At 41.4% G+C, this 26,059-nt stretch overlaps 1 protein-coding gene across 8 annotated transcripts in view; it reads right to left on the reverse strand.

Annotated features, from left to right (window-relative positions):
- Positions 1–26,059, reverse strand: part of ACACA (acetyl-CoA carboxylase alpha) — a 328,759-nt gene that overhangs the window by 148,458 nt on the left and 154,242 nt on the right. For all 8 annotated transcript variants that reach the window (XM_066363215.1, XM_066363212.1, XM_066363211.1 and 5 more), the window contains 9 exons: positions 24,512–24,593; positions 23,954–24,099; positions 21,880–22,030; positions 19,783–19,917; positions 19,293–19,439; positions 18,781–18,969; positions 17,295–17,395; positions 16,483–16,571; positions 9,094–9,218 (listed from right to left, as the gene is read on the reverse strand). In XM_066363215.1, the coding sequence (XP_066219312.1) occupies positions 9,094–9,218; positions 16,483–16,571; positions 17,295–17,395; positions 18,781–18,969; positions 19,293–19,439; positions 19,783–19,917; positions 21,880–22,030; positions 23,954–24,099; positions 24,512–24,593 (1,165 nt within the window). The remainder of the gene's footprint in view (positions 1–9,093; positions 9,219–16,482; positions 16,572–17,294; positions 17,396–18,780; positions 18,970–19,292; positions 19,440–19,782; positions 19,918–21,879; positions 22,031–23,953; positions 24,100–24,511; positions 24,594–26,059) is intronic.

Below are 26,059 nucleotides of genomic sequence, written 5' to 3' on the forward strand. Positions count from 1 at the left end.
CACAGCTGGATTAATAAAAAGAAAATTGCAAACTTCCTGGGTTTTGTTTTCTTTTGAATTCCAAACAATATGGTGAAGATGATTCCAGGGGACGCTGCTACTAGGAGAAGAAGCCTACATTTCTCATTCAGGTTCAACATTCCGAATGTATTTATGAATCAACACTATACTGTTTTTCTTTATGAAGAAATCATCAGAGACCATTAAAAGGGGTTAAGGGATTCTGAGAAAGAAGTAATAGATGATGTTTTGAGAGGTTTTAAATAATAGAGGGACTAAAGGTTTCCCATTCCCTCTCCCACTTTTTTTTGGGGGGGGGGGAAGGCAAAATGGAGAGCAAATGGAACCACTCCTGGTGGTTTTCATTCCACAAACCAAATGTTCAGCATCCCAGGAGGTGCAAAGCAGAAACACAAGAACAAATTATTCATTTATAAACACACACTAAATAAAAACACCATCTCATATTCTGACAATTCCATACCCCAAACCATTTATCTTCTTGCTATACCAAGAATCATTCCACGATATCTAAACATGGTGAATCCTTAGATGGATTGTAAGAAAAATTGCAGTACCTACAATACAATCCATAGTTTATTCAGTACCAGGTTTTCCCTTGCCTAAAAAATTAAAAATTGTTAAGAAAAATTTGTGAGAAAAATATTTCTCCTCTAATAGAATGTCACTTTATTCCCTAAATTGATCCACATAATTTTCACCTAAACTGAAAAACTGCAGATGCAGTTTTTATAAAGGTCTGTCCCATTTGAAATTTACAGAGCTATTTGTAGTAGTAGTTCTTAATACCATACCACATAAAACATACATGTTTAGGTTCTAGTTTCCACTACTTGGACTTTGAAATAATTGCCTTTATATTTAGTGAATTTTTATTCTCCCCTTCCTATCTGTAGGATATGAAAGATGACCAGATCCCAAAAAGCTTCTTAGTCTCCTCCCTACTTTGATTATCATATATTTTCTTAAAGAATCTCCATTTCATACTTAGACCTACCCCATCTCAGGGATAGTCTTTATAGTTCATGACCACATCTGTATAAATAAAAGCTTGGGACTTCTGGCTTTTGGAGCAGATATGCATTTCCTACAACACTTTTTCTACAACCCCTACTACTTTCCACATCACAGGGTAAAGAATTTTGAAGTACTCAGCATCATTGTGCTGGGAAGAAGGCTTCTCAAACATTTTTAAAGCAGGAAATACTTTCTGGTTCTCCAATCCCCCAACCAGAGGTCTGCTCCAACTGTCCAGAGTTGTAAAACACATGATAGGATTTATTAAGACAATGCAAGTACGTATCATATTGTTTTCACTTATTTAAGGAAGCGAATTCACACATCTGAGTGGGAAGAAAAGTTGCTATATAAGTGACTATAAATCCAGGGTCTGGTTGAGCATATAGTCACAGAATAGAGGACACAGACCTATCCTAAGGCATAAAGCAAAGAGGAGGGACAAAATGCTTGAGAACTAACAAGCAAAATAGAATTTAAAGGGAATACAGGGTGGAGCAAAGGTTAGGCTTACAGTTGTCTGTATGGTAATTAATAAATAATAATACAAGAATAAACTCTGGGCCTTGGCTAGTTGGCTCAGTGGTAGTGCATCAGCCTGGTGTGTGGAAGTCCTGGGTTCAATTCCCAGTCAGGGCACACGGTGAAGCAACCATCTGCTTCTCCACCTGCCCCTCCTTTCTTTCTTCCCCTCCTGCAGCCATGGCTAAAATGGTTAGAGCAAGTTGGTCCTGGACTCTGAGGATGGCTCCAATGGCCGTGCCTCAGGTGCTAAAATAGCTTGGTTCCTAGCAACAGAGCAGTGGCCCCAGATGGGCAGAGCATTGTCTGTAGGGGGCTTGCCAGGTGGATCCCGGTTGTCTGTCTCTATCTCCCTGCCTCCCATCTCTCACTTAATAAAAGGGAAAAAGCCCTGGCCGGTTGGCTCAGCGGTAGAGCGTCGGCCTAGCGTGTGGAGGACCCGGGTTCGATTCCCGGCCAGGGCACACAGGAGAAGCGCCCATTTGCTTCTCCACCCCTCCGCCGCGCTTTCCTCTCTGTCTCTCATCTTCCCCCTCCCCAGCCAAGGCTCCATTGGAGCAAAGATGGCCCGGGCGCTGGGGATGGCTCCTTGGCCTCTGCCCCAGGCGCTAGAGTGGCTCTGGTCGCAATATGGCGACGCCCAGGATGGGCAGAGCATCGCCCCCCTGGTGGGCAGAGCGTCGCCCCTGGTGGGTGTGCCGGGTGGATCCCGGTCGGGCGCATGCGGGAGTCTGTCTGACTGTCTCTCCCTGTTTCCAGCTTCAGAAAAATGGAAAAAATAAAATAAAAAATAAAAAAAAAATAAAAGGGAAAAAAAAGGAATAAACTCTGTGTTCCTTCTTTTTTTTTTTTTTAAGATTTTATTTATTCAATTTTCAGAGAGAGGAGAGAGAGAGAGAGAGAGGAGCAGGAAGTATCAACTCCCATATATGCCTTGACCGGGCAAGCCCAGGGTTTCGAACAGGCAACCTCAGTTTTCCAGGTCGATGCTTTATCCCACTGCACCACCACAGGTCAGACAACTCTGTGTTTCACATACAACTGTAAACTTACTTTTGTATCTAAAACCCATCCTGTTCTAGCATGACCAGGCGGTGGTGCAGTGGATAGAGCATCGGACTGGGATGTGGAGGACCCAGGTTTGAGACCCCGAGGTTGCCAGCTTGAGCGCGAGCTCATCTGGTTTGAGCAAGGCTCACCAGCTTGAGCCCAAGGTTGCTGGCTCGAGCAAGGGGTCACTCGGTCTGCTAGAATGTCAGAAAGTCTGGCTCGAGCAAGGAGTCACTCGGTCTGCTGGAATGCCATGGTCAAGGCACATATGAAAAATCAATCAGTGAACAATTAAGGAGCCACAATGAAGAATTGATGTTTCTCATCTCTCTCCCTTCCTGTCTGTCTGTCCCTCTCTCTGACTCTCTCTGTCTCTCCCACAAGAAAAAAACCCCCAAAAACCCACCCTGTTCTAAAATTACCAAGAAAAGACCATAAAAAGACAGAAGGAAAGAATAGATAGATAATAATGGGTAGGGAAACCAAGATAAGATTTTCCTACATAAACCTTCTTTACTATTGTTACTAACAGAGAAAACACATTTCTTTCTGAGGTACTTCAATCATTAGTATGACCCACTGAAATATTTAAAAACCTAAGAGATGCCCTGAGTAATGCTACTCTGCAAATAGCCAGACTAAAGTCTCAACATTAACAACAAAAGCTTCATGACAGAATGAGAACACTGGCCACCTAACCAACCTATTTCCTTGAAAGAAAACCCAGGTTTAACTTTTGAGGTTAAACTAAAATAAATAAGTGAAAATAAAGTCACTGTCTTGCTTAACTACAGATCCTGTTGAAAAAACACAAAACCACTTTTTGATTTCATCTTTATACTGTGAGAGAAAGTGAGAAAGGGAATAGGGGGAAAAAACCCAGTATCTGTAAGAAAAGTTCTCTAATCTGGAGATTAGAAAATATGGTTAGTAAGTAATTATTCATTCAGGATCACTAAATGACAATCTTTCTGAGCTGCTTGTGATAAAGTACAAAAACCAGACCTTTCTGGGATATGAAACAGCAAACATAGTATGCATAAATGACTGTCTCCATTAGTTTATCCTGACCTGGAAATTTTCCATTCAAGTATTATTTTCTCCATTGTCATCATTAGTACTTAGACAAAGATTGGCAACAAAAAATAATGTGTAAAGTAATCGCTCTCACCCTTGACCTAGACACAGTATCAGGTCCTTTTAAAAAACACCCACTAGGCTCTCGCCAGATAGCTCAGTTAGGAGCATTGTCCTGAAGCGCAGAGGTTGCTGGTTCAATCCCTGGTCAAGGCACATACAGAAACAGATCTACGTTCCTGTTCTTCTCTCCCTCTCTCTCTCCATTCCTCTCTTACTAAAATCAATAAATTAAAAAAAAAAAAGCACCCACCAGGAAGGAAGACCATTATGTTCATCAGAAACACCCATCCCAAGATATAAACATTCACAAGAAAGTTTAGGGTCCTCTAGACCAGAGACAGACTTCCTTTGAGCAACGGACCGTCCAATATCACCATCTAATCCAGGTGAACGTTTTGTAATAATGACATTAAATGGTGACATATTTCAGTAGATGTTTCTTATTGTACAGCAGTTCATTTAATAAGTTTACCCCAAAATTTTGGGATTATAGGTCACTTACATAAAGCTGCAGGCCTAAGTGAAAATTATTGTTCAGTAATGGCTAAGACTGGTACCATGCAGTCATTTCTTATTTTATTCTTAACCCTGATGGTGGCTAACAATGGGGAATAAAACAAACATGTTTAAGTGTCAGAGCCAGAGCTACAGAGCTGACTGCCAGAAGAGAAGATAGTCCAACTTGATCTTAGCATCCTAAGATTTGAAGGAAATTCAAAATGAAAAGAACGTTACCTCGAGTGTAATGAGCTCAAGACATTAACTATGTTCAACTGGGTGAGACACTAATCCCAACACCAGCAATGGGCTGGTAGCTTCTTCCAGTCACAATTGGACTTTCTGACATTCCAAGGATTAACAAGACAAGTTTAACGAGAAATTAATACCACACTTATTCAGTAAACTGGGCTAACTGAGAAACAAGCATTCTTCTTCTTCTTCTTTTTTTTTTTTTTTTTTGTATTTTTCTGAAGCTGGAAACGGGAGAGACAGTCAGACAGACTCCCGCATGCGCCCGACCGGGATCCACCCGGCACGCCCACCAGGGGCGATGCTCTGCCCACCAGGGGGCGATGCTCTGCCCCTCCGGGGCGTCGCTCTGCCGCGACCAGAGCCACTCTAGCACCTGGGCAGAGGCCAAGGAGCCATCCCCAGCGCCCGGGCCATCTTTGCTCCAATGGAGCCTTGGCTGTGGGAGGGGAAGAGAGAGACAGAGAGGAAGGAGGGGGGGTGGAGAAGCAAATGGGCGCTTCTCCTATGTACCCTGGCCGGGAATCGAACCCGGGTCCCCCGCACGCCAGGCCGACGACGCTCTACCGCTGAGCCAACCGGCCAGGGCCAACAAGCATTATTCTTTACCATACATTGGACAAAATTATTTGCAGTCATGTTAAGAGGAGGAAGAAAAGGTGCTGATCAGTATTTTAAATGAACCCTGTCTAGACCAAACCAGAGGCTCATAGGCATAGCATTACTTACAAGGTAGCATGGTTTATATCAGGGGTCCCCAAACTACGGTCCGCGGGCCACATGCGGCGGCCCCCTGAGGCCATTTATCCGGCCCCCGCCGCACTTCTGGAAGGGGCACCTCTTTCATTGGTGTTCAGTGAGAGGAGCATAGTTCCCATTGAAATATTGGTCAGTTTGATTTAAATTTACTTGTTCTTTATTTTAAATATTGTATTTGTTCCCGTTTTGTTTTTTTACTTTAAAATAAGATATGTGCAGTGTGCATAGGAATTTGTTCATAGTTTTTTTTATAGTCTGGCCCTCCAACGGTCTGAGGGACAGTGAACTGGCCCCCTGTGTAAAAAGTTTGGGGACCCCTGGTTTATATCATGCTCATGTGGACCATACCAAAATAAGACATAAGTATTGAGGGGATGACTACTCATGTCAAGGCGACTATAGGATATGTACTTGACTATCTAGACAGCTATGAGGTTGCTGGTACTTTTTACTGTTATTAAATTGCTTAATTTGGCTATAGAGTCTTCTAAATATCTCTAAGCATAAACAACGTTCTAAGCTTTTTCCTAGAAAATTTAAGAAATAAGATCTTCCAAAAAAATAAACTGTTAGTCTTTGAGACTTTGTTTTCAACTGTGGCATAATATTCCTCAAAATGGAGAAAACTTGACAGATACTTGATATTCTGCTATCCTTACCAGATGAAAGATTAGAAGAAATTTTCTTCTGAGTCCTTGTGGCAAGTAACCACGAGGCAAGCGTATTAATACTTGGAAGGGACGGAGGCTTCCTCGAAGCAGCCCATGTTCTACAACACTGGTTTCAAGGAAGCCCGGATTTTCTTCATCCCTCACTCTGGGTTCAAAAGCCCCAGAAATCATCATCTAGCTCAGCACAGCACACCAACTACACTCCTGCCTCTAGAAAGCAGAGAGTGGAATGCTGGGCACATAACCATCAATCAGGAGGCCAAGGTGAGCAAAGAAAGTGGTACCAGCTGAGAATACAAATGAGGGGCTGCAAGGGCTACCACAGCCAGGTGGTACCCGTAAAAGACAGTAAGACCTACAGAAGAGTAATCCAGACAATGAAAATGGCTTTTGCCAGGTACCACCAGAAATGCAGACAAGGGGTGGGGGGAAGGAAAGAGAAGCCTGTGTCTGGTGTTAGAAGAAGCCTGTGTTTGGTGTTCATTCACATCAGATCAGAAAGGAGCTCACACGGGGCTTTCATCTCGGCTTGGAGGTAATGATGGAAGCCAAAGTCTAATATGCTTGAAAAGATTAATATACAGGTGGGGCAAAAGTAGGCTTACAAGTTATGAGTATGTGAGGAGTCTATTCTTGTATTATTAATTATTGTATTATTTTCCATATGAACAACTGTAAACCTACTTTTGCCCTGCTCCTCTAGTCACCACTACCAGGCCTTCAGCTTAATCACATCAATTAAGTTCTTGATTTCTAAATCTCTAAAGTAGAAGCAGCTGATATTTCAAAAGAAATTTAATGATACGAAAGCCTACAGATCCTACTATGTTTACCAAGTTGTTGTTCTTTTTAAAGAAACTGTGAAATGCCAAAAGAAAGAAAAGAACAAATCCATCTTTCTGGTTCAAATCTTTAACCTTCTTCCTCCTCCTCCTCCTCCTCCTCCTTCTCCCTCACTACTCCCACCTCCTCATTCTTCTGTTTCTCTCCTCCCAGTCCTATTCATGCAAACCCAAACACTAACAGCTCTTTTCTTCACAGAGCTCAGCCTGCTGGAAAGAAAGTTGGGGCACTATCCATGCAGGTAAGAAGTAATCGGATGACAAGGTGGGGAGAAAAAGAACAGCAGCAAGTCAGAGTCCCATTGGCTTCTGCCTGTCCTGACTGGCAAAAGCAGAAAGCAAAGCCTCAAACCAGTTCTCTGACAGGGCCCAACGCCTCTGCAGTACCCCTGTGTAATTACACACTTGAGTGACTGGACTCTGAAGAAAATTGAAGGCCTGAGCTCCGAACAGCTGCCATTTTCTCTCTCCATCACACCAGCGTGATTACTTGAGAAATGAACAGCCCCGGCTCAAAGCTACTCCAGAATTCTCAGAGGAAATATGGCTCCGTGTTCCAATAATGAGATTCTTAAGGCAAGCGTTACTTACAATCACTCCGCAAAAGGAGCGAGCCGAGCCCCTATATCTTACAAATTAGAATTTAAGAAACCCAGCAACAGTCTCGGACGATCATTACTCTTCTGCTGCTCCAAGGATTCTGGGTCTATTTTTAGTGCAGAAAACTGTTAAGTCCTTAAAAAGGTAATCATAATAAAATGAAAACTCACCATAATTAGCTTCCTAAAAAGGCAAATTCCACCCCATTTTAGGGTCAAACCAACAGATTCTGCCACTCCCTCATCATTACCCTTTTCTGCCAGAAAGTCGTGACTTTATCCAAATGAGAATTAGCAATCTTTGAATTAAATTTTTTTTAAATCTAACTACTTGAAGATTTCTTCCCTTTTTTGATTGAGAAAAAAATATCAGTCAAGTTGCCATAGATAATATCACTTCTTTGTCAAAACCTGTCACTTGGAGAAACTGAAATATTACATAGTGCTGATATATTTTTTCCTTCCAAATGCATCTTCTCATTTCCCCACCATCTAGCCATTCTAGGGCAGCAAAGGTAATGAACTCTCTTTTAAAAGTGGGTATTCTAAAAAATGTTGTATCTTCACAAGTTAACTAGCTAGGCAGATAACTCTATGAGGGGCCTGTTGTTAACCAGAGAGCTGAGGTAGATAGTTTCCCTTCATTTGGAACTATGAAATAAACAAGAGTGGTGAAGATGTATAGTTTTTTCCCTCCAGGAAGTACTGATGGAGTTAAAGTACCAAAAATGCCAATTATACAAAGGGACAAGAAAGGAAAACTCCAGAAGCCAAAGGTACTCTAATCCCCCCCCAAAGACATACAAACAGTCCCAAAGAAGACACACATACTGTAGCAAGGCAACTGTTTCTGAGGTGGGGGACTCTAAGAATAATCCTATTGTCCTCTGATTCCTAGAATTAACTCAACCAGAAAAATCTAAGAGAGAGGACTTACAAATAATTTTTTTAAATCCTTAAGTCCAGCCTGAACTATAGTGACACAGTAGATAAAGGGTTGACCTGGAACACTGTGGTCACCAGTTTGAAGCCCTGGGCTTGCTGGGTCAAAGCACATACGAAAAGTAACTGAGTTGATGCTTCGTGCTCCTTGCCCCCTTCTCTCTCTCTCTCTCTCTCTCTCTCTCTCCTCGTTCTAAAATCAATAAACAATATCTTTAAAAGTCCTTAAGTCCATAAAAATCAAATATACATTAGTCCTATTACCATCTATTTGTCTCACCTCTCATTCCCACTCTCTACTAACTCTCCTATTACAAGAAGATGTAGAATAAATGAAAGTCTCTTTCTTTGGTGGGATAGGGGCAGTACTGGGTCTCTAATGGTTGTATTTTGTTTTGGACATGAGAGCCGTTGCTATTATTCATGGAACAAACAAGAGTTATAACAAGAAAGTACACCAATTGGATAAGAATAAATTTTAAAGCTACAGTCACAGAGACAACAGGAAGGAAGAAGCACAGGGTATCCCTACACAGAATCAAGAGATTTGAGTTCCTGTGCATGATTATATGCATAATGGCCAGAACATCATGAATGAAGCAGGCTCCTTAAGGTCAAGGAAAAAGGCAGATGTGAGAAACTGTTTAATGCGTGACCCAAGCCCCACTCATCCCACAATTACAAAAGACAGGAGCTATTCTTCTGACCACAGCCATCAGAAGGAGAAATACATTTTCATATCATTAATTATCTTCACAGGCTCGGAAAAATTGTACTCACAATAAGCATTGTGACTAGAAGATTCTTCTTGGTGACTTGAGCGTGAGAGAAGATATAGTTCAGCACAGTGTTCATGTCACTTTTATTCTCTTCTCGAAGGGCGAACACACATTTGTCATAGTGACCTGCAAGCAGCAAAAAGAACTGGTCCTCACCCATGTCTGAATGTTCCTGTTTGCATGCTATTTGGTTTTTTTGTTTGTTTGTTTTATTTTTCTGAAGTTGGAAACAGGGAGGCAGTCAGACAGACTCCCGCATGCACCCGACTGGGATCCACCCGGCATGCCCACCAGGGGGCGATGCTCTGCCCATCTGGGGTGTTGCTCTGCCGCAACCAGAGCCATTCTAGCACCTGAGGCAGAGGCCACAGAGCCATCCACAGCGCCTGGGCCAACTTTGCTCCAATGGAGCCTTGGCTGTGGGAGGGGAAGAGAGAGACAGAGAGGAAGGAGAGGGGGAGGGGTGGAGAAGCAGATAGGCACTTCTCCTGTGTGCCCTGGCCGGGAATTGAACCCGGGAATCCTGCACGCCAGGCCGACGCTCTACCACTGAGCCAACCGGCCAGGGTTGCTATTTGTTTTTTAATTCACCTGAGAAGATGGGAGAATTTTCTTAGAGCCTGATCTGTGGTGGTGCCGTGGATAAAGCACAGACCTGGAATGCTGAGGTCCCTGGTTCAAGGCCTTGGACTCGCCTGGTCAAGTCGCATGTAAGAAGCAACTATCAGTTGCTTTCCACTCCTCTCCTCACCTTTCTTTCTCTCTCCTCTCTCTAAAAATCAATAAAAAAATATTTTAAAAAAATTCTCTTGGCCCTGGCCAGTTGGCTCAGCGGTAGAGCGTCGGCCTGGCGTGCGGGGGACCCGGGTTCGATTCCCGGCCAGGGCACACAGGAGAAGCGCCCATTTGCTTCTCCACCCCCACCCCCTCCTTCTCTCTGTCTCTCTCTTCCCCTCCCGCAGCCAAGGCTCCATTGGAGCAAAGATGGCCCGGCGCTGGGGATGGCTCCTTGGCCTCTGCCCCAGGTGCTAGAGTGGCTCTGGTCGCGGCAGAGCGATGCCCCGGAGGGACAGAGCCTCGCCCCCTGGTGGGCGCACCAGGTGGACCTTGGTCGGGCGCATGCGGGAGTCTGTCTGACTGTCTCTCCCCGTTTCCAGCTTCAGAAAAATACAAAAAAAAAAAAAATCTCTTGGAGCAATTTGGACAGCATTAGCAGTGTGGTTTAGTAAAAGGAATACTGGACTAGGAGCTAGGCAATCTGGTGTAAAACCTGGGCTCAAAGCCTAGCTCTGTTGCCAATTTACTATTTGTTACTGGGCAAATCACTTTACCTCTCTGAGCCTCATTTTCATTAAAAAATAACTGAAAGGTGGAGGAGGGCGAATGGAGAGAATAAGGGGTTGGGGATAATTCCAACCCCCACCCTTACTCCAAACTCTTTCATTTAACTTCCTGGATTGATTTCCTTAGAAGAGAGGTTTCTGCTGCCTAAAAAGAAATGTCAGTATCATTAAACCCAATGATCTTTAAAACCTACTTCAACTTAAGATTCTGGTTCCATGTTAACTCACTAAAAATGTTGCACCCTAACTGGAAGGAACAGTTTTAGCTAAAAATAAAACCACACAAACTTATCAACCATCCACAAGAAGGATGGTTGCCACCTCTGAAATCAACATTTTCCCTCTAAGCTGTCCATGAAACAGCTTGGAAATTCCTAGATACTCCAAATCCAAACTAAGGCACAGATCAAGGAGAACCTTGCATTAAGCCCAAAGGTCTGCAGGGAGAGCAGTTATGTATGTTTTCACTGGCCTTTCGTAAGGCCACGAGGGCAGGTTAGTTCTGCCCAAGAAAGCTATGTTTTGCAACAGAAACATAAGCTTCAGATGTACTGTACTGATTTCTACCATGGGATGTAATAGCCACTTCTTTAGGAAACAGAATTAAATTAAATTTCCAGGTAAAGGAGAATTAGTGTTTGAGTCGTCTCAAGGGTCAGAATTTTATGAAATCACAAAAATACTAAATGATTATCACCTCAGCTCAGATTCCATGTTAAGTTACAAATTAAAACAGTGGTATTGAAACTGCATTATCATGGATTCCTAGAATATGGAGTACACTCAACTAGGGCAGCTCTGCTTTTATCTGTTTTAAATATCAAAGATTGACATAAGCATTTTTTTTTTCCAAAATAAAACTAAATATATTTGAAAAACAGTGGACAATATCTAAAGAGCTGCCAGTTTCATAAAAGACCCATTTAGAACAAAATGGAAGCTGTTTAAAAATTGGATGTCCTATATAAATTCATATTTCTCCCAACCAAAGACATAGCTTTGAAGAGACAACAGAAATGTATCTTGGTAACAGGAATTACTAGGAGCAGGGTAAATAAAAAGAATATTTACCAGGGGAGAAGCAGCAGAATCACTAAGCAGTAAGAAAGCGATGGTACTTTTAAAAAACTTTTTGTTGTAAGATGTACATAAAGAATACATAAAATAAACATCCGTGTAACTGCCATCTATCAGAAATAGCACATTTTGTAGCACCTTTGAAGGATCCTGTATGCTCCTCCTCAGAAATAACTACTAAGCTGAATTTTATGTTAATCATTATTTGGTTTTCCTTTACATTTATCACAAATGTATATAGTTTCATTTTTCCTGTTTTCAACTTGATAACAATGGAATTATTGTGTATGAATCCTTCTGTAACTTGTTTCTTTCCCTTTGCATTACATTTTTGAGATTCATCCTTTTGTTCACATGTGTACCTTGGTTCGTCCATTTTCTTTTTTTTTTTTTAATTTTTTAAATTTATTTATTCATTTTAGAGAGGAGAGAGAGAGAGAGAAAGGAGGGAGGAGCAGGAAGCATCAACTCCCATATGTGCCTTGACCAGACAAGTGCAGGTTTCAAACCGGCGACCTCAGCATTTCCAGGTAGATGCTTTATCCACTGCGCCAGCACGGGTCAGGCGGTTCGTCCATTTTCATTGCTTCATAGCAATCCATTGTAGAAATACACTGTACTAGAATTCAATTATCTATTCTACTTGTGTATATTTAAATTGTTTTCTGTCTTTCTTACTATTATGAACAATGCTGCCACAAACAGTCCTATATATGTCCCCTCATAAACTTATGTAAGAATTTCTCTAGAGCGTATTACCTAGGACAGGGGTTCCCAAACTTTTTACACAGGGGGCCAGTTTACTGTCCCTCAGACCGTTGGAGGGCTGGACTATAAAAAAAACTATGAACAAATCCCTATGCACACTGCACATATCTTATTTTAAAGTAAAAAAACAAACAAAATGGGAACAAATACAATATTTAAAATAAAGAACAAGTAAATTTAAATCAATAAACTGGCCTGACCTGTGGTGGCACAGTAGATAAAGCGTTGACCTGGAAACGCTGAGGTCGCCGGTTCAAAACCCTGGGCTTTCCTAGTCAAGGTACATATGGAGTTGATGCTTCCTGCTCCTCCCTCCCCCTTCTCTTTCTCTCTCCTCTCTCAAAATTAATAAAATAAAAAAAATTAAATCAATAAACTGACCAGTATTTCAATGAGAATTATGCTCCTCTCACTGACCACCAATGCAAGAGGTGCCCCTTCCGGAAGTGCGGCGGGGGCTGGATAAATGGCCTCAGGGGGCCGCATGCGGCCCACGGGCCATAGTTTGGGGACCCCTGACCTAGGAGTTAAATTCCAAGGTTGAAGAGTATATAAAAGTTCTAAAGAGGTTTGCACTTGGGAAATTTGCACCTCCACTTACAGAAACAGTGGAAGAGGATGATGTGGCTTTTTAATTCTTGCCAACCTCATTGTAGTTTTGGCTCACATTTCTCGAATAATCAGATTAAGCATCTTTTTAGAAGTTTGTTTCCCCTTTTGTGAATTATCTCCTTATATCTTTTCAATCTTTTTGCTATTAAATTGTCTTTTACTTATTGATTCATAGCAGTTCTCTATAGATTCTAGACACTGATCTTTTATTAGGTATAAGTTTTGTAAATATCTTCTCCTACATTGTGCTTGTCTTCTTAGTCTTTTTATGGCATTTTTTCATGAATAAAAGTTCTTAGATGAGATCAAATTAATTAACCTTTGCCTTTTTTTGTGACAAAAACAGAGAGACAGAGAGAGGGACAGACAAGGACAGACAGACAGGAGAGAGATAAGAAGCATCAATTCTTCGTTGTGGCTCCTTTGTCTCCTTAGTTGTTCATTGATTGCTTTCTCATATGTGCCTTGACGGAGTGGGGGATTACAGCAGAGTGAGTGACCCTTTGCTCAAGCTAATGACCTTGGGCTCAAGCCAGTGATCATGGGGTCATGTCTATGATCCCACACTCAACCCAGTGATCCTGCACTAAAGCTGGTGAGCCCATGCTCAAGCAGGCGACCTTGGGGGTCCTCTGAGTCCCAGTCCAATGCTCTATCCACTGTGCCACCACCTGGTCAGGCAACCTTTGCCTTTATAGTCTGTATCTGCTGTGTCTTGTATGAAAAATCTTTCCACCCTGAGGTCATAGGATATTCCTCTAAAAATTTAATAGTTTTGCCTCTTTAGTACATGTTTAAGTCATCTGGAATCATCTTTTGTGTATATATGGTATAAGGTAGGAATCCAATTTCTTCTTTTGGTTTTGCACATGAATGCTTGCTCTGTTATAAAGTAAGTTTTTATAGATGTGTGGATATATTTCTGAGCTATTATGTTCTATTGGTCTATTAATCTGTCCCTATACTAATATTATCATCTCTTCATCAATATTGCTTTATATTCAGTCTTGATATTTGTCTAGACAAAACTCTCCATCTTGTATTTTTCAGACACTTGGTTATTGCCAGACTTTTCTTTCATGAAAGTATTAGAATCGGCATGACAAATGTTACTGAAATATCCTAGTAATATTTTTATTACAATGTTAATAAATCTACAAATGAATTCAGGGAGAATTAGTATTTTGCAAATGTATTTCTAATTTAAGACTATGATTATTTATCTATATTTTCTTTATTATTGTTAACTAGTAATAATTTTCTCCAGAAGACGGTTGTACATTTATTAGATTTATTCCTTAGTAGTTAATATTTTGGGTCACTATTGTAAATGGCATTATTTTTCTTTTTTTTTCTAGGTGAGAAGAGAAGAAATAGTGAGGGAGACTCCTACATGTGCCCAGACCAGGATCTACCCAGTAACCCCATCTGGGACCAATGCTTGAGTACTGAGCTATTTTTAGCACCTAAGGGTGATGCATTCAGACCAACCAAACTATCCTCAGTGCCTGGGGCCATGCTCAAACCAATTGAACCACTGGCTGCAGGAGAGGAAGGGGAAGAAATGGAAGAGAGGGAAGGGGGGAGAAGCAAATGATTGCTTTTCCTATGTGCCCTGACCAGGAATCAAACTCAGGATATCCATACATCAGGCCAATGGTCTATCCACTGAGACACCAGCCAGGGCCTAACTTCTTTTTCTAAACAACTGTTCTATAAAAAAAATACATTTAAATTTTTTATTTTTATTTTTTGAGACAGAGAAAGTGAGAGAGAGAAGACAGGAAGAGAAAGTAAGAAGCATCAACTTGTTGTTAAAATCATTTTAGCTGTGCATTGACTGCTTCTTGTATGTACCTAAACCAGAGCCATGCCAGTGACCCCTTGCTCAAGCCAGCTACTTTGGGTTTTTCATGCCAGCAACCTTTGGGCTCAAGCTGACGAGCTTTGGGGTCATGTAGATGATCCCTCACTCAAGCCAACCACCCTACACTGATGAGCCTGTGCTCAGAACCAGCAACCTTAGAGTTTCAAACGGGTAACCTCAGCGTTCCAGGTTGACACTTTACCTACTTCACCATCACAGGCCAGATTACATTTGAATTTTGTATGTTGACTTTTATATGTAACAACCTTGCTAATCTTCAAATAATACTAATAATAAATATGTGGATTCCTTGAGGCTTTCCAGGTAGGTAACATACCATATCTAATAGTAGCAGATATATTTCATTACCTCTTTCCAGTTCTCATACCTTTAACTCTTTTTCTTGTCTTATGACACTGGCTAGGACATCCAGTATGATGCTAAATAGAAGTAGGGATAATAGGTATTCTTGTATTATTCCTAATCTTAAAGAGAATGCTTTTTACATTTTATCATTATGTATCCTATAGATTTCTGATGGGAAACCTTTAGATGATTAAAGAAGTTCCATTTTATTCTTCATTTGCTAAGAGTTCACGATTAGATATTAAATTTTGTTAAATACTTTCTTTTCCATATCTGGAAATGACCATATTTTTTCCTCTTTTAAAGTTATTATATGATAAATTACATTAACTAGTTTTTAAAATATTATCAAGTTTACATTAGTTGGATAAAGCCAATTTGGTTGTAATGTATTATTTTATACATTGCAAGATTCAGTGTATTAATATTTACTTGAGGATTTTTGCTGGTTATGAGCAGCAGAGCCATTCTTTAAAGGACGCAAAAGGGAGCAAAAAAGATTAAGGGAAATGTTAGGTAATACTTCAAATTATATGGTGTTTCACTGCCATCTTGTGGCATGAAGTACTATCAGCAGCATGTAGCGTTAAAATCTTAGCCAGAGTGTTTACATTTATAGACTTTATACATCATTTAGTGAAGATCTTCAGAGGAAGCCAGGGATACATTCCACCTAAATGATACACTGAAAAGTAGTGGAAAATCTGAGGCTCTTTCAGATGCCTATGGTCCAATCCATGGATTAGCTGCTGAGAGGCAAACTTTTCAGATAGGGTTTCTCAGTTTCAGCCTCTATATACATGGTCGGTCAAGAAGACATCAACAGGGAATGCTAATCTCTACTACAGAAATTATCTCAGCCCCTTCCAAGAAGCACATGGATTCACTGTGTTTTGTTGTTCTTTTTCTTCTTTTTTTACAGGGACAGAGAGAGAGTCAGAGAGAGGGATAGATAGGGACAGACAGACAGGAACAGAGAGATGAGAAGCATCAATCATCAGTTTTTCGTTGCGACACCTTAGTTGTTCATTGATTGCTTTCTCATATGTGCCTTGACCGTGGGCCTTCAGCAGACCAAGTAACTCCTTGCTCGAGCCAGCGACCTTGGGTCCAAGCTTGTAAGCTTTTGCTCAAACCAGATGAGCCCGCGCTCAAGCTGGCGACCTCGGGGTCTCGAACCTGGGTCTTCTGCATCCCAGTCCAACGCTCTATCCACTACGTCACTGCCTGGTCAGGCTGTTCTTTTTCTGACAGTAGTAGGGTATATAGGTTTCATTTTTAAGGGAGTGGTGAGAGAAGGATGAGTTAATGGCAGATGTTAGTGACAGGATGAGCTGGCCTCAGGGAAGACACTTACCATTCTGGAACTGTGTCTCTACTCGCAAGTACTGCCGCAGCAGATCCATCACCACTGCCTTCATGTGGCCTCGGATGCCACTTCGGTACCTAGGCAAATAGAAAGAGCCTCTGCTGAAAAACCTGACAGGCTAACACTATTAAAGAAGAAACTACTAATAAACCTAGAGCCAGATTTACTTTCTAGATTTTCCACTGAACTGTCTTCCCCTGAATATAAGGCAGAACAGGGGCCAGCCTAAAACTAACTAACTAGATTAATTCACATCCCAAGCCTAAAAGAAATCTGACTATAGACAAGATTTCTTTTGTAAAGAAAAAGAAAAAAGATGAATAAAACAAAACCAAAAACCACTTGCTAGCCCTACCTAACAATACTCTAGTTTGGTTCCCACTGCTAAGTAGAAATGATTACCACACCTATGAAATGGTTAAGAGATATCTGAAAAACTTCTGAGTATTTTCCTTAAGTCCAAGAGTTGGTTCCATAAGCTAAGAAGAAATGTTACATTGGGCCCTGTGCCAGAATAAAAATTAGGTGTTGCATTAAAGTTGCAAGGGAAAAGAAAACAAAATTTCTGTGCCTTAATAATTGACAAAACGATGTAGAATACAAAGAAGTCATCACAAATACTGAGTGTAAGGGATAGCTCACAATTCTAAGATATTAAAAACATATAAGATGTTTTCTAAGATATAAGTGCTTTCTAACTTATCTAAGTCGAACCTGAAGTAAATCTCTTTGTGATTACTTAGAAGAAAGGAAGTTGTGAGGATGGACAGGGCTGAGTATCTGGAGCTACATGTAACTACCTCTGTACAAGTTGGACAATGCTTTGAGTATTCATGAAGAAGACTTCCCGTTCAGATTTTCGGTTCAGTGTAGCTGCATGGCTATCTAGGATGTTGGCAATCTAAAGCATAAGAAAGAGAAAAAAATAAAGCACAATCCAACAGAGGGACCCAAAGCATTAACCTATATAACATCACCACTAGGAATCTTCTTAATTATAACATGATAGTTTCTATCTTTCATATGTTGGAAATAGGCCCTGGCCAGTTGGTTCAGTTAGTAGAGCATCAGCCTGATGTGTAAATGTCCCAGTTTCGATTCCTAGTCAGGGCACACAAGAGAAGCGACCATCTGCTTCTCCACCCTTTCCTCTCCCCTTTCTCTCTCTCTCTTTCTCTATCTCTCCCCCTCCCGCAGCCATGGCTCCATTGGTTCGAGTGCATCGGCCCCAGATGGGGGCTGCCTGGTGGATTCCTGTCAGGGCACATGTAGGAGACTGTTTCTCTAGCTCCCCTCCTCTCACTTGGAAAAGAAAAAAAAAGTTGTATGTTGGAAACAGCTGAGAGTTACTGGGCACAGTTTAGTGGCTTGTGTTAAATAAGCAAGCAGCTTTTATTTCTTTTCACCCTTTCCCAGATGAGCTAATGAGTGCATCACAAAAACTACCAGAGGCTATGACAAGTAAGGTATGACAAATGTCAAGTCCCCATTTGCCTAGCTTTATTCCCTACATGTAAATTGCTTTATAGGCAAAGGATAAGCATTCTACTGAGGTGGAAAAATAAGCCTTTGATAATAAAACTGTCAATATCCTTCTACTTTAAATTCATAAAAATATCTCTCATCTAGTCCCAGAACCAAATTTTAATGGAGTACATGATTAATATGCTTTTCGTATAACTGCAGATACTTTACATGTCACATATAGTACTTTACTTGCTGGGCTTGTATTCTGAGGCAGTTTTTTGAGGGGCACAATGCTTAAAACTATAACAGCACAACATCCAGATAGCAAAGTGTAGACAGCCACTGCATCTGAATGCGTCCAGCCTACGTGCAGCTGAGGGCAGAGGAAGCGCCCTGCTTGGCCTTGAGTGACCTGGCAGGGCAAGGTCACTAAAACAACTTGAAGGCTGTTCATGGTATTGATGCCAAAAGCAGGGCAGCCACAGGCTCAGGATGTCCTGATATGCTTGTAGGATAGAGCGTTACACAGTTATCACCTCCACCACCACCCCCAGCACAATACCCTCTTGTTTCAGCATGTATAATAAAACAGGTTTTCCAGGCTCGGGGTCACTGTGCTTCCATCAGAGCACAATGTCCCACCTGGCCCAATCTCTATCTATGTCTTTGTGTTTTCTTTAATCCTCCATCGCCCCACTCAGGTCTTCACTTCCCCGCACTGCATAGCAGTAAAGAGGAGCCAAACAGGACAGAATCCCACAATATGAACTCCAGAATTGATAGCCATTAGAAGATGATAGTGTTACTTTATATATATACCTGCTGGCTGGGAAATTGACAGAGGACTGATGTGATGTTGCTAGCATACTGAGCCATTTCTTTCTTGATAGACTTCTCCACATTGGGAGGGATGCGGCCAGAGACACTGGTCATGATATCTTGCAATTCTAGCAGAGGTAAGGAGGGATCTCTGAGGGTCTTCATCAACCGCTCTACCCAGTCTTTTACCTAAGAAGGAGGAAATAATAAAATAGGATCCAGACACAATTAACACAATAAATAAAATGGTATATCTAAATTCACTATCATATAATACTTACTCTGAAATTGCAATAAAATCATCTAATACTGCTCTTATTCTCTGGTTTAATGCCTGATTCGATGTGAAATCAATGATGGATAAGAAACAAGAATTTAAAGACTTCAAATCCCACAACTAAAGGGGAAAGAAGTACATCTAAAACAAATCCTTCTGCGACTTTTAAACAATCTTGGAGAACAGGTACCTCACCTTATTTGTATATCCCTTTCCCAAGAGAGGTGATTCATACCCTGCTGCTGAAGAAAGGATCTGGAAGGCAGTATCCATTCATCACGTTGACCAGATTATCCAGGACATAGTGGAACACTCGATGGAGCTTCTCGCCTCTGAGTGCTGTGCTCTGGATCTGTGGCAGACTACCGGTGTGAAGCTCAGCCTGTCAACCCCAATGAGAAATCAAGTCATCTACTATCATCTATGCAAAACACAAAACACCATTGAGACTTAGACTCATCATAGAAATATCAAGACATTCCCTCAGAGCTATAAGGAAAGAAGTCAATGGAAAAAGCATCATGAAAAAAAAATCATAATCTTATTATCATAGCAATGCCTGCAAACTCTAGTTTCATAGCACCATAGGCACAAATCTGTAAGATTGGGGGGAAAAGCTTAAGAAAAACTGGCAAACGAAGCATTGAAATCATCTGACCCTCCAAATTACCCCTATCATGTAATTAGTCCTTGGAAAGCAATATTAAAAATAACTTCCTACTTACCTGCTGGACCTTGCTGGGATTATCCAACTGCATTTTGGCTATTACACAGCCAGGGTCAAGAGCTGCTCCAGGCCGCTTGACATAATGAATACAGCCAGACTCTGTGGCTGTTAAGGTCATTACCATCTTCATCACCTATAATAAGAAAAAAAATAAAAGTAGAATTTTACCTAACTCTTTACATAGATAGGTGATTTAAAAAGGTCAGTTTTCGCCTGACCAGGCAGTGGCGCAGTGGATAGAGCATCGGATTGGGATGCTGAGGACACAGGTTTGAAACCCCGAGATTGCCAGCTTGAGCGCGGGCTCATCTGGCTTGAGCAAAAAGCTCACCAGCTTGGACCCAAGGTCTCTGGCTCGAGCAAGGAGTTACTTGGTCTGCTGAAGGCTTGAAGTCAAGGCACATATGAGAAGGCAATCAATGAACAACTAAGGTGTCGCAAGGAAAAACTAATGATTGATGCTTCTCGTCTGTCTCCATTCCTGTCTTTCTGTCCCTATCTATCCCTCTCTCTAACTTTCAATCTCTGTCCCTGAAAAAAATAAAGAGGTCAGTTTTCCCTCAACATCTAAACTGGATTATATCTTATTAAATCCAGAAAAATGGGAATCTATCAAAATCTCCAAAAGACTATCAAGGAAGGCAATTAGAAAATTTCTCAGGACCTAGCTTTAAGGATTAATGACAACTACTAACATTTCCTGTTTTTAATATTTAAATCCATTTTGCCATAGTTTGTGTTTTTACTTGTTTTGTACTTAGAAGTGATGAACAATTAATCTCTTCATACCGGCATATTCAGATTAAAACTTAATAGTCATTCTTTTCTCTTCTTTCTCTCTTATCTACCAGTTCTAAAGCTCAGCCAAACACATCTTCTAAACCAGGGGTCCCCAAACTACGGCCCGTGGGCCGCATGCGGCCCCCTGAGGCCATTTATCCGGCCCCCTCCACACTTCCAGAACGGGCACCTCTTTCATTGGTGGTAGGTGAGAGGAGCATAGTTCCCATTGAAATACTGGTCAGTTTGTTGATTCAAATTTACTTGTTCTTTATTTTAAATATTGTATTTGTTCTCGTTTTGTTTTTTTACTTTAAAATAAGATATGTGCAGTGTGCATAGGGATTTGTTCATAGATTATTGTATAGTCCGGCCCTCCAATGGTCTGAGGGACAGTGAACTGGCCCCCTGTGTAAAAAGTTTGGGGACCCCTGTTCTAAAGCTCTCTTGAAAATCTTCTCTTGTCAGCTGCTTGGTTTAGGCCTTCATCATTTCTGGCCTAGAGTACTCAAACACCTCCCAACAGATTTTCATACCGACCACAACTCCCACAAGGACACTGGAAGCAATCATTCCCCAAGTCTTATCATATTACTTTTCTATGTAAAATCCTTCCTTGATAATCTAAACTTCTCAATGTTTTACAAGGTCCTTCATGATCTCAAATTGTTTACTTATTTAGCATCTCTGCTGCCCATTTCCCATTAAACCTTAGTCATTCTCAAGCAATACTAATATGTGCTTGCATTTCCCTAAATATACCAAACAGTCTTGCTTTTGTGTCTTTGTACATGGATATTCCTTCACCTCTAAACATTCTTCCCTGTACTTTGTCGCTTGGTCCATTATTATCTACCTTTCAAAACTAAGAAAGATCAACTCCCCTCTCTCAGAAAGTCTCTCCTTGCTAGCCACCACATCCACCAGCCACATATTGCTCTGGGTTACATGGCCCACTGTGCTTGGCTCTATCTGAATTCATATTTCATTACTTGTCTGTGCTAAGCCCTCCCCCCCCCACCTAGCATATTTTTCCTGTATAATCAGCACTTAGCACAATAATTAACACTCAATAAGTGCTATTGCCTAGTACCTATTTTTAGAGCTAGAGATTCCTCATCTGTCAAAGAAAAACTATGAGCTTTGTATTTGTAGTTAAAATCTTAACGTTCCTAACCCCAATTACACTAACTGATGCTCTTTCCTGTCTATTTTCTATTTACTTTCGGTTACTCTTCAGTCCTGGTCCATCCCAGCCAATCCTGCTCTACCTTCCCTCCCATGACCCAAAAGCCCAATCAATCACCACCATGACCTCAATCTCAGCATAGCACTGGCCAGAAAACACATGGCCTCCATCCTCCACAATGTACTGGATTAACTTCCCAGCAGAAGGTGAGCGCAACACTGAAGGGTCATTCTCCTTCTCAAACACACAGGTTTTATTGCCAATCGTGATGCGGTATCTAGGAGACAAGTGGGAGTAGGTAAGCCAATAAAGCACCTCAGGTTGTAACAGAGAATGGTAGAATAGTGTCAATCTTAAAAAACAAAAACAAAAAAAACCTTTATTCTATACAAACACATGCACACAGGACATTCATCTCATCTTTCCTTATAATACCAAATAACCAAAATTTCCTCAATAAGGGTCAGATTAATTCAGTTACCATACATTCGTATAATGGAATATTATACAACCATTAAATGCAGGCACTTCTATTTTAAAAATCCCTGCAAGATGATGATGATGTAATAGCTAACTAACATTTCTTTAACCCTTACTATGCCCCAGGCAAAGTTCTAAGCACTTTATATATTTTAATTCATTTAACCATTACAACAATACTGATTTGTGTTGAAGAATCTACAATATATGTTAGGGAAAAAATAAGGTGCTAAATAGCATCTAAAGATTCACTTTATTATCAAGATCCCACCATTTTGCTGTAAATGATCAGATGTCATCATTTCTTTTTTCTTTTTTTTTTTTTTTCCTGAAGCTGGAAACTGGGAGAGACAGACAGACTCCCGCATGCGCCCGACCGGGATCCACCCGGCACGCCCACCAGGGGCGACGCTCTGCCCACCAGGGGGCGATGCTATGCCCCTCCGGGGCGTCGCTCTGCCGCGACCAGAGCCACTCTAGCACCTGGGGCAGAGGCCAAGGAGCCATCCCCAGCGCCCGGGCCATCTTTGCTCCAATGGAGCCTTGGCTGCGGGAGGGGAAGAGAGAGACAGAGAGAAAGGAGGGGGGGGGGGGGGTGGAGAAGCAAATGGGCGCTTCTCCTATGTGCCCTGGCCGGGAATCAAACCCGGGTCCCCTGCACGCCAGGCCGACGCTCTACCGCTGAGCCAACCGGCCAGGGCCCAGATGTCATCATTTCTTATGTAACATTATACGAAGTGAAATAAGTAAATCAGAAAAAACCAGGAACTGCATTATTCCATACGTAGGTGGGACATAAAAGTGAAACTATGAGACATTGATAAGAGTGTGGTGGTTACCGGGAGAGGGGGGAGGGGAGGGGCACAAAGAAAACTAGATAGAAGGTGACAGAGGACAATCTGACTTTGGGTGATGGGTATGCAACATGAGTGAACGACAAGATAACCTGGACTTGTTATCTTTGAATATATGTATCCTGATTTATTGATGTCGCCCCATTAAAAAAATAAAATTATTAAAAAAAAAAAGATTCACTTTATTTATGAATGCATTTAAAAGAAAAACACAGTATGTACATATATATAACTTGTAGATGCACACATAATTACAATATATAAGAAACTGTAAATAGTGGTTATGTATAAAGAGGGGAACTTAGTTTTCATGTCTACTCACATTGGAGTGGCAGAGAGACAATGTTTTTCATTGTAAACACTTGTTGCACTCTTGAAAATTTTATTAAGTGCATGTACTATTTTTTTTTTTTTTTTTTTGGTATTTTTCTGAAGCTGGAAACGGGGAGAGACAGTCAGACAGACTCCCGCATGCGCCCGACCAGGATCCACCCGGCACGCCCACCAGGGGCAACGCTCTGCCCACCAGGGGGCAATGCTCTGCCCCTCCGGGGCCACTCTAGCACCTGGGGCAGAGGCCAAGGAGCCATCCCCAGCGCCTGGGCCATCTTTGCTCCAATGGAGCCTTGGCTGCGGGAGGGGAAGAGAGAGACAGAGAGGAAGGAGGGGGGGGTGGAGAAGCAAATGGGCGCTTCTCCTATGTGCCCTGGCCAGGAATCGAACCCGGGTCCCCCGCACGCCAGGCCGACGCTCTACCGCTGAGCCAACCGGCCAGGGCCTATTTTTTTTTAATTTAAAGAGTTAGTGACTACTGGGAGGAAAGGATGATATAATGACCAACAGATGGATCTCAAACAGCCACTCACCTATCCACTTCTTCCTTCATGTACGTGGTGTAACTGCTGCCATCATAGGACAGGAGCAGTCCTCCGTCACTCAGCCGGTGTACATCTACTTCCACACATGAACCATTCATGATCACCACATAGGAGTTAGGGGACTGTCGAGTCACCTAGGGAATGAAAACCAGAGGGACAAGTCAGTATCCCTTCCAGGTGGAGTCCCAGATAAAATTCAGTATCTCAAAAATATAGGTAAAAAAGATCTGTCAGAGAGAAAGGAAATCCACGGTACTGGTGCTCGGAGCATAATGGCTGTGGCCATGGCTCAGCCCTGCTACAAGCAAAAGGGTGACCTTAGATGCTTCCCTGGTCTGGCTGTTTTGTCTCCTTTATCTCTAGGCTCCATATGTGAAGTTGAGGAACTACTAACACATTTTCAGAAAACCATCAAATAATGACTGTAATTTCACTAACAGCCAGCCCTGCAGCAAACCAAACTACTCCCCATCTCTTAACCTATAGGAAACAAGCTAACAAAAAGAGAAAAAAAAGAGAGTGTGGTCTCCAGGGGATTCAGCATACCTTAAGTACATACTTGACTCCCTCATAGATAAGTTCAACATCTACAGTGTTCAGAAGTGTATGAGCAGGAAGGACTTGACCCCTGAAAGAAAAACAATGTGAGATACACTTACTTCCAAAAAGTTCTAAAAGTTTATATGGGAATCTCAAAGGTTACTGACAATAGCATTTCCTGGAATATCAAGATTGGAAAAAACATAAAAACCCATTAATATCGCCCCCTGGTGGGCAGCGCATCGCCCCTGGTGGGCGTGCCGGGTGGATCCCGGTCGGGCGCATGCGGGAGTCTGTCTGACTGTCTCTCCCTGTTTCCAGCTTCAGAAAAATGAAAAAAAAAAACAAAAAAAACCATTATTAAGGAACTGATACATAAATTATGAAAAAGCCACAAAGTGGAATATTATGCAGTATTACAAAAAGAAAGATGAAGCATTTTATATACTAATATGAAATACTCTAATGAAAAAAGCAAATGAAATTGTATAGAACAGTTTCAGAGTATGCTATCATTTGTGTTTTAAAAAATAGGGTGTGGGGAGAAACAACTATTACATGCACATGTTTATATAAATTTACAATATCTGAGGGTTACAAAAGAAACTGGTAATACAGGTTGACTACAGGGAAGGAAACTGGGTAGCCAGGAAATAAAGGTAAGAAGGGAACCTTTTTTTACTATATCCCTTTTGTGCTTTTTAAATTTAGAAACATGTAAATATATTACCTATACTTAAAAATAAATAAAAGTAAAATTTAAGAAAAGAAAAAAGCCCCAGCACAACCAACCCTAATCTACACCTACAAACTGGGGTTTTATTTGGCACCTTAAAAATAAACAGTACTGCGTGGCTGGGTGGATGGGAAATGGAAGGACATTGCCAAGCAAAAACATTATCAGGAAAGACTTTTGATAATAATAAAGAGAGGGAGTGATAGAGTAAGTGAGGCAAGTTGTTAATAATTGATAAATCTGGGCTTAGAATAAATAGAAGTTATTTGGACTCTTCTTTAAGTCTCAAATTATTTCAAAATACAAGTTTTAAGAATAAATAAAAAATGCCTGACCAATGGTGGCACAGTGGATAGAGCATCAACCTGGGACACTAAGGTCCCAGGTTTGAAACCCCAAGGTCACCGGACTGAGCACAGGCCTATTCAGCTTGAGTGCAGGCTCACCAGCTTGAGCATGGGGAAGCCAGCTTGACCATGGTATCATCAACAAGATCCCAAGGTAGCTGGCTTGAGCCTAGGGTCACTAGCTTAAGCAAGGAATCATTGGCTTGACTTAAGCCCCCCACCCCGCCCCATCATGGCACATATGAGAAGCAATCAATGAACAACTAAAGTGATGCAACTACGAGTTGATGCTTCTCATCTCTTTGTTCCCCCTATCCTTCTGTCTGCCCTCTCTCTCACTAAAATAAAAAAAGAAAAAAAAGAAAATTAATAAATAAAAATAACATTAAAAAGGCAGGGAAGCTTATAGAGGAGATTACACACAACACATTTGTACACTAGTAGGAAAACCATAACTAGGTAGAGATTGCA

This window comes from Saccopteryx leptura, chromosome 2 (genome assembly GCF_036850995.1).
Source record: "Saccopteryx leptura isolate mSacLep1 chromosome 2, mSacLep1_pri_phased_curated, whole genome shotgun sequence".
Lineage (NCBI taxonomy): Eukaryota > Metazoa > Chordata > Mammalia > Chiroptera > Emballonuridae > Saccopteryx > Saccopteryx leptura.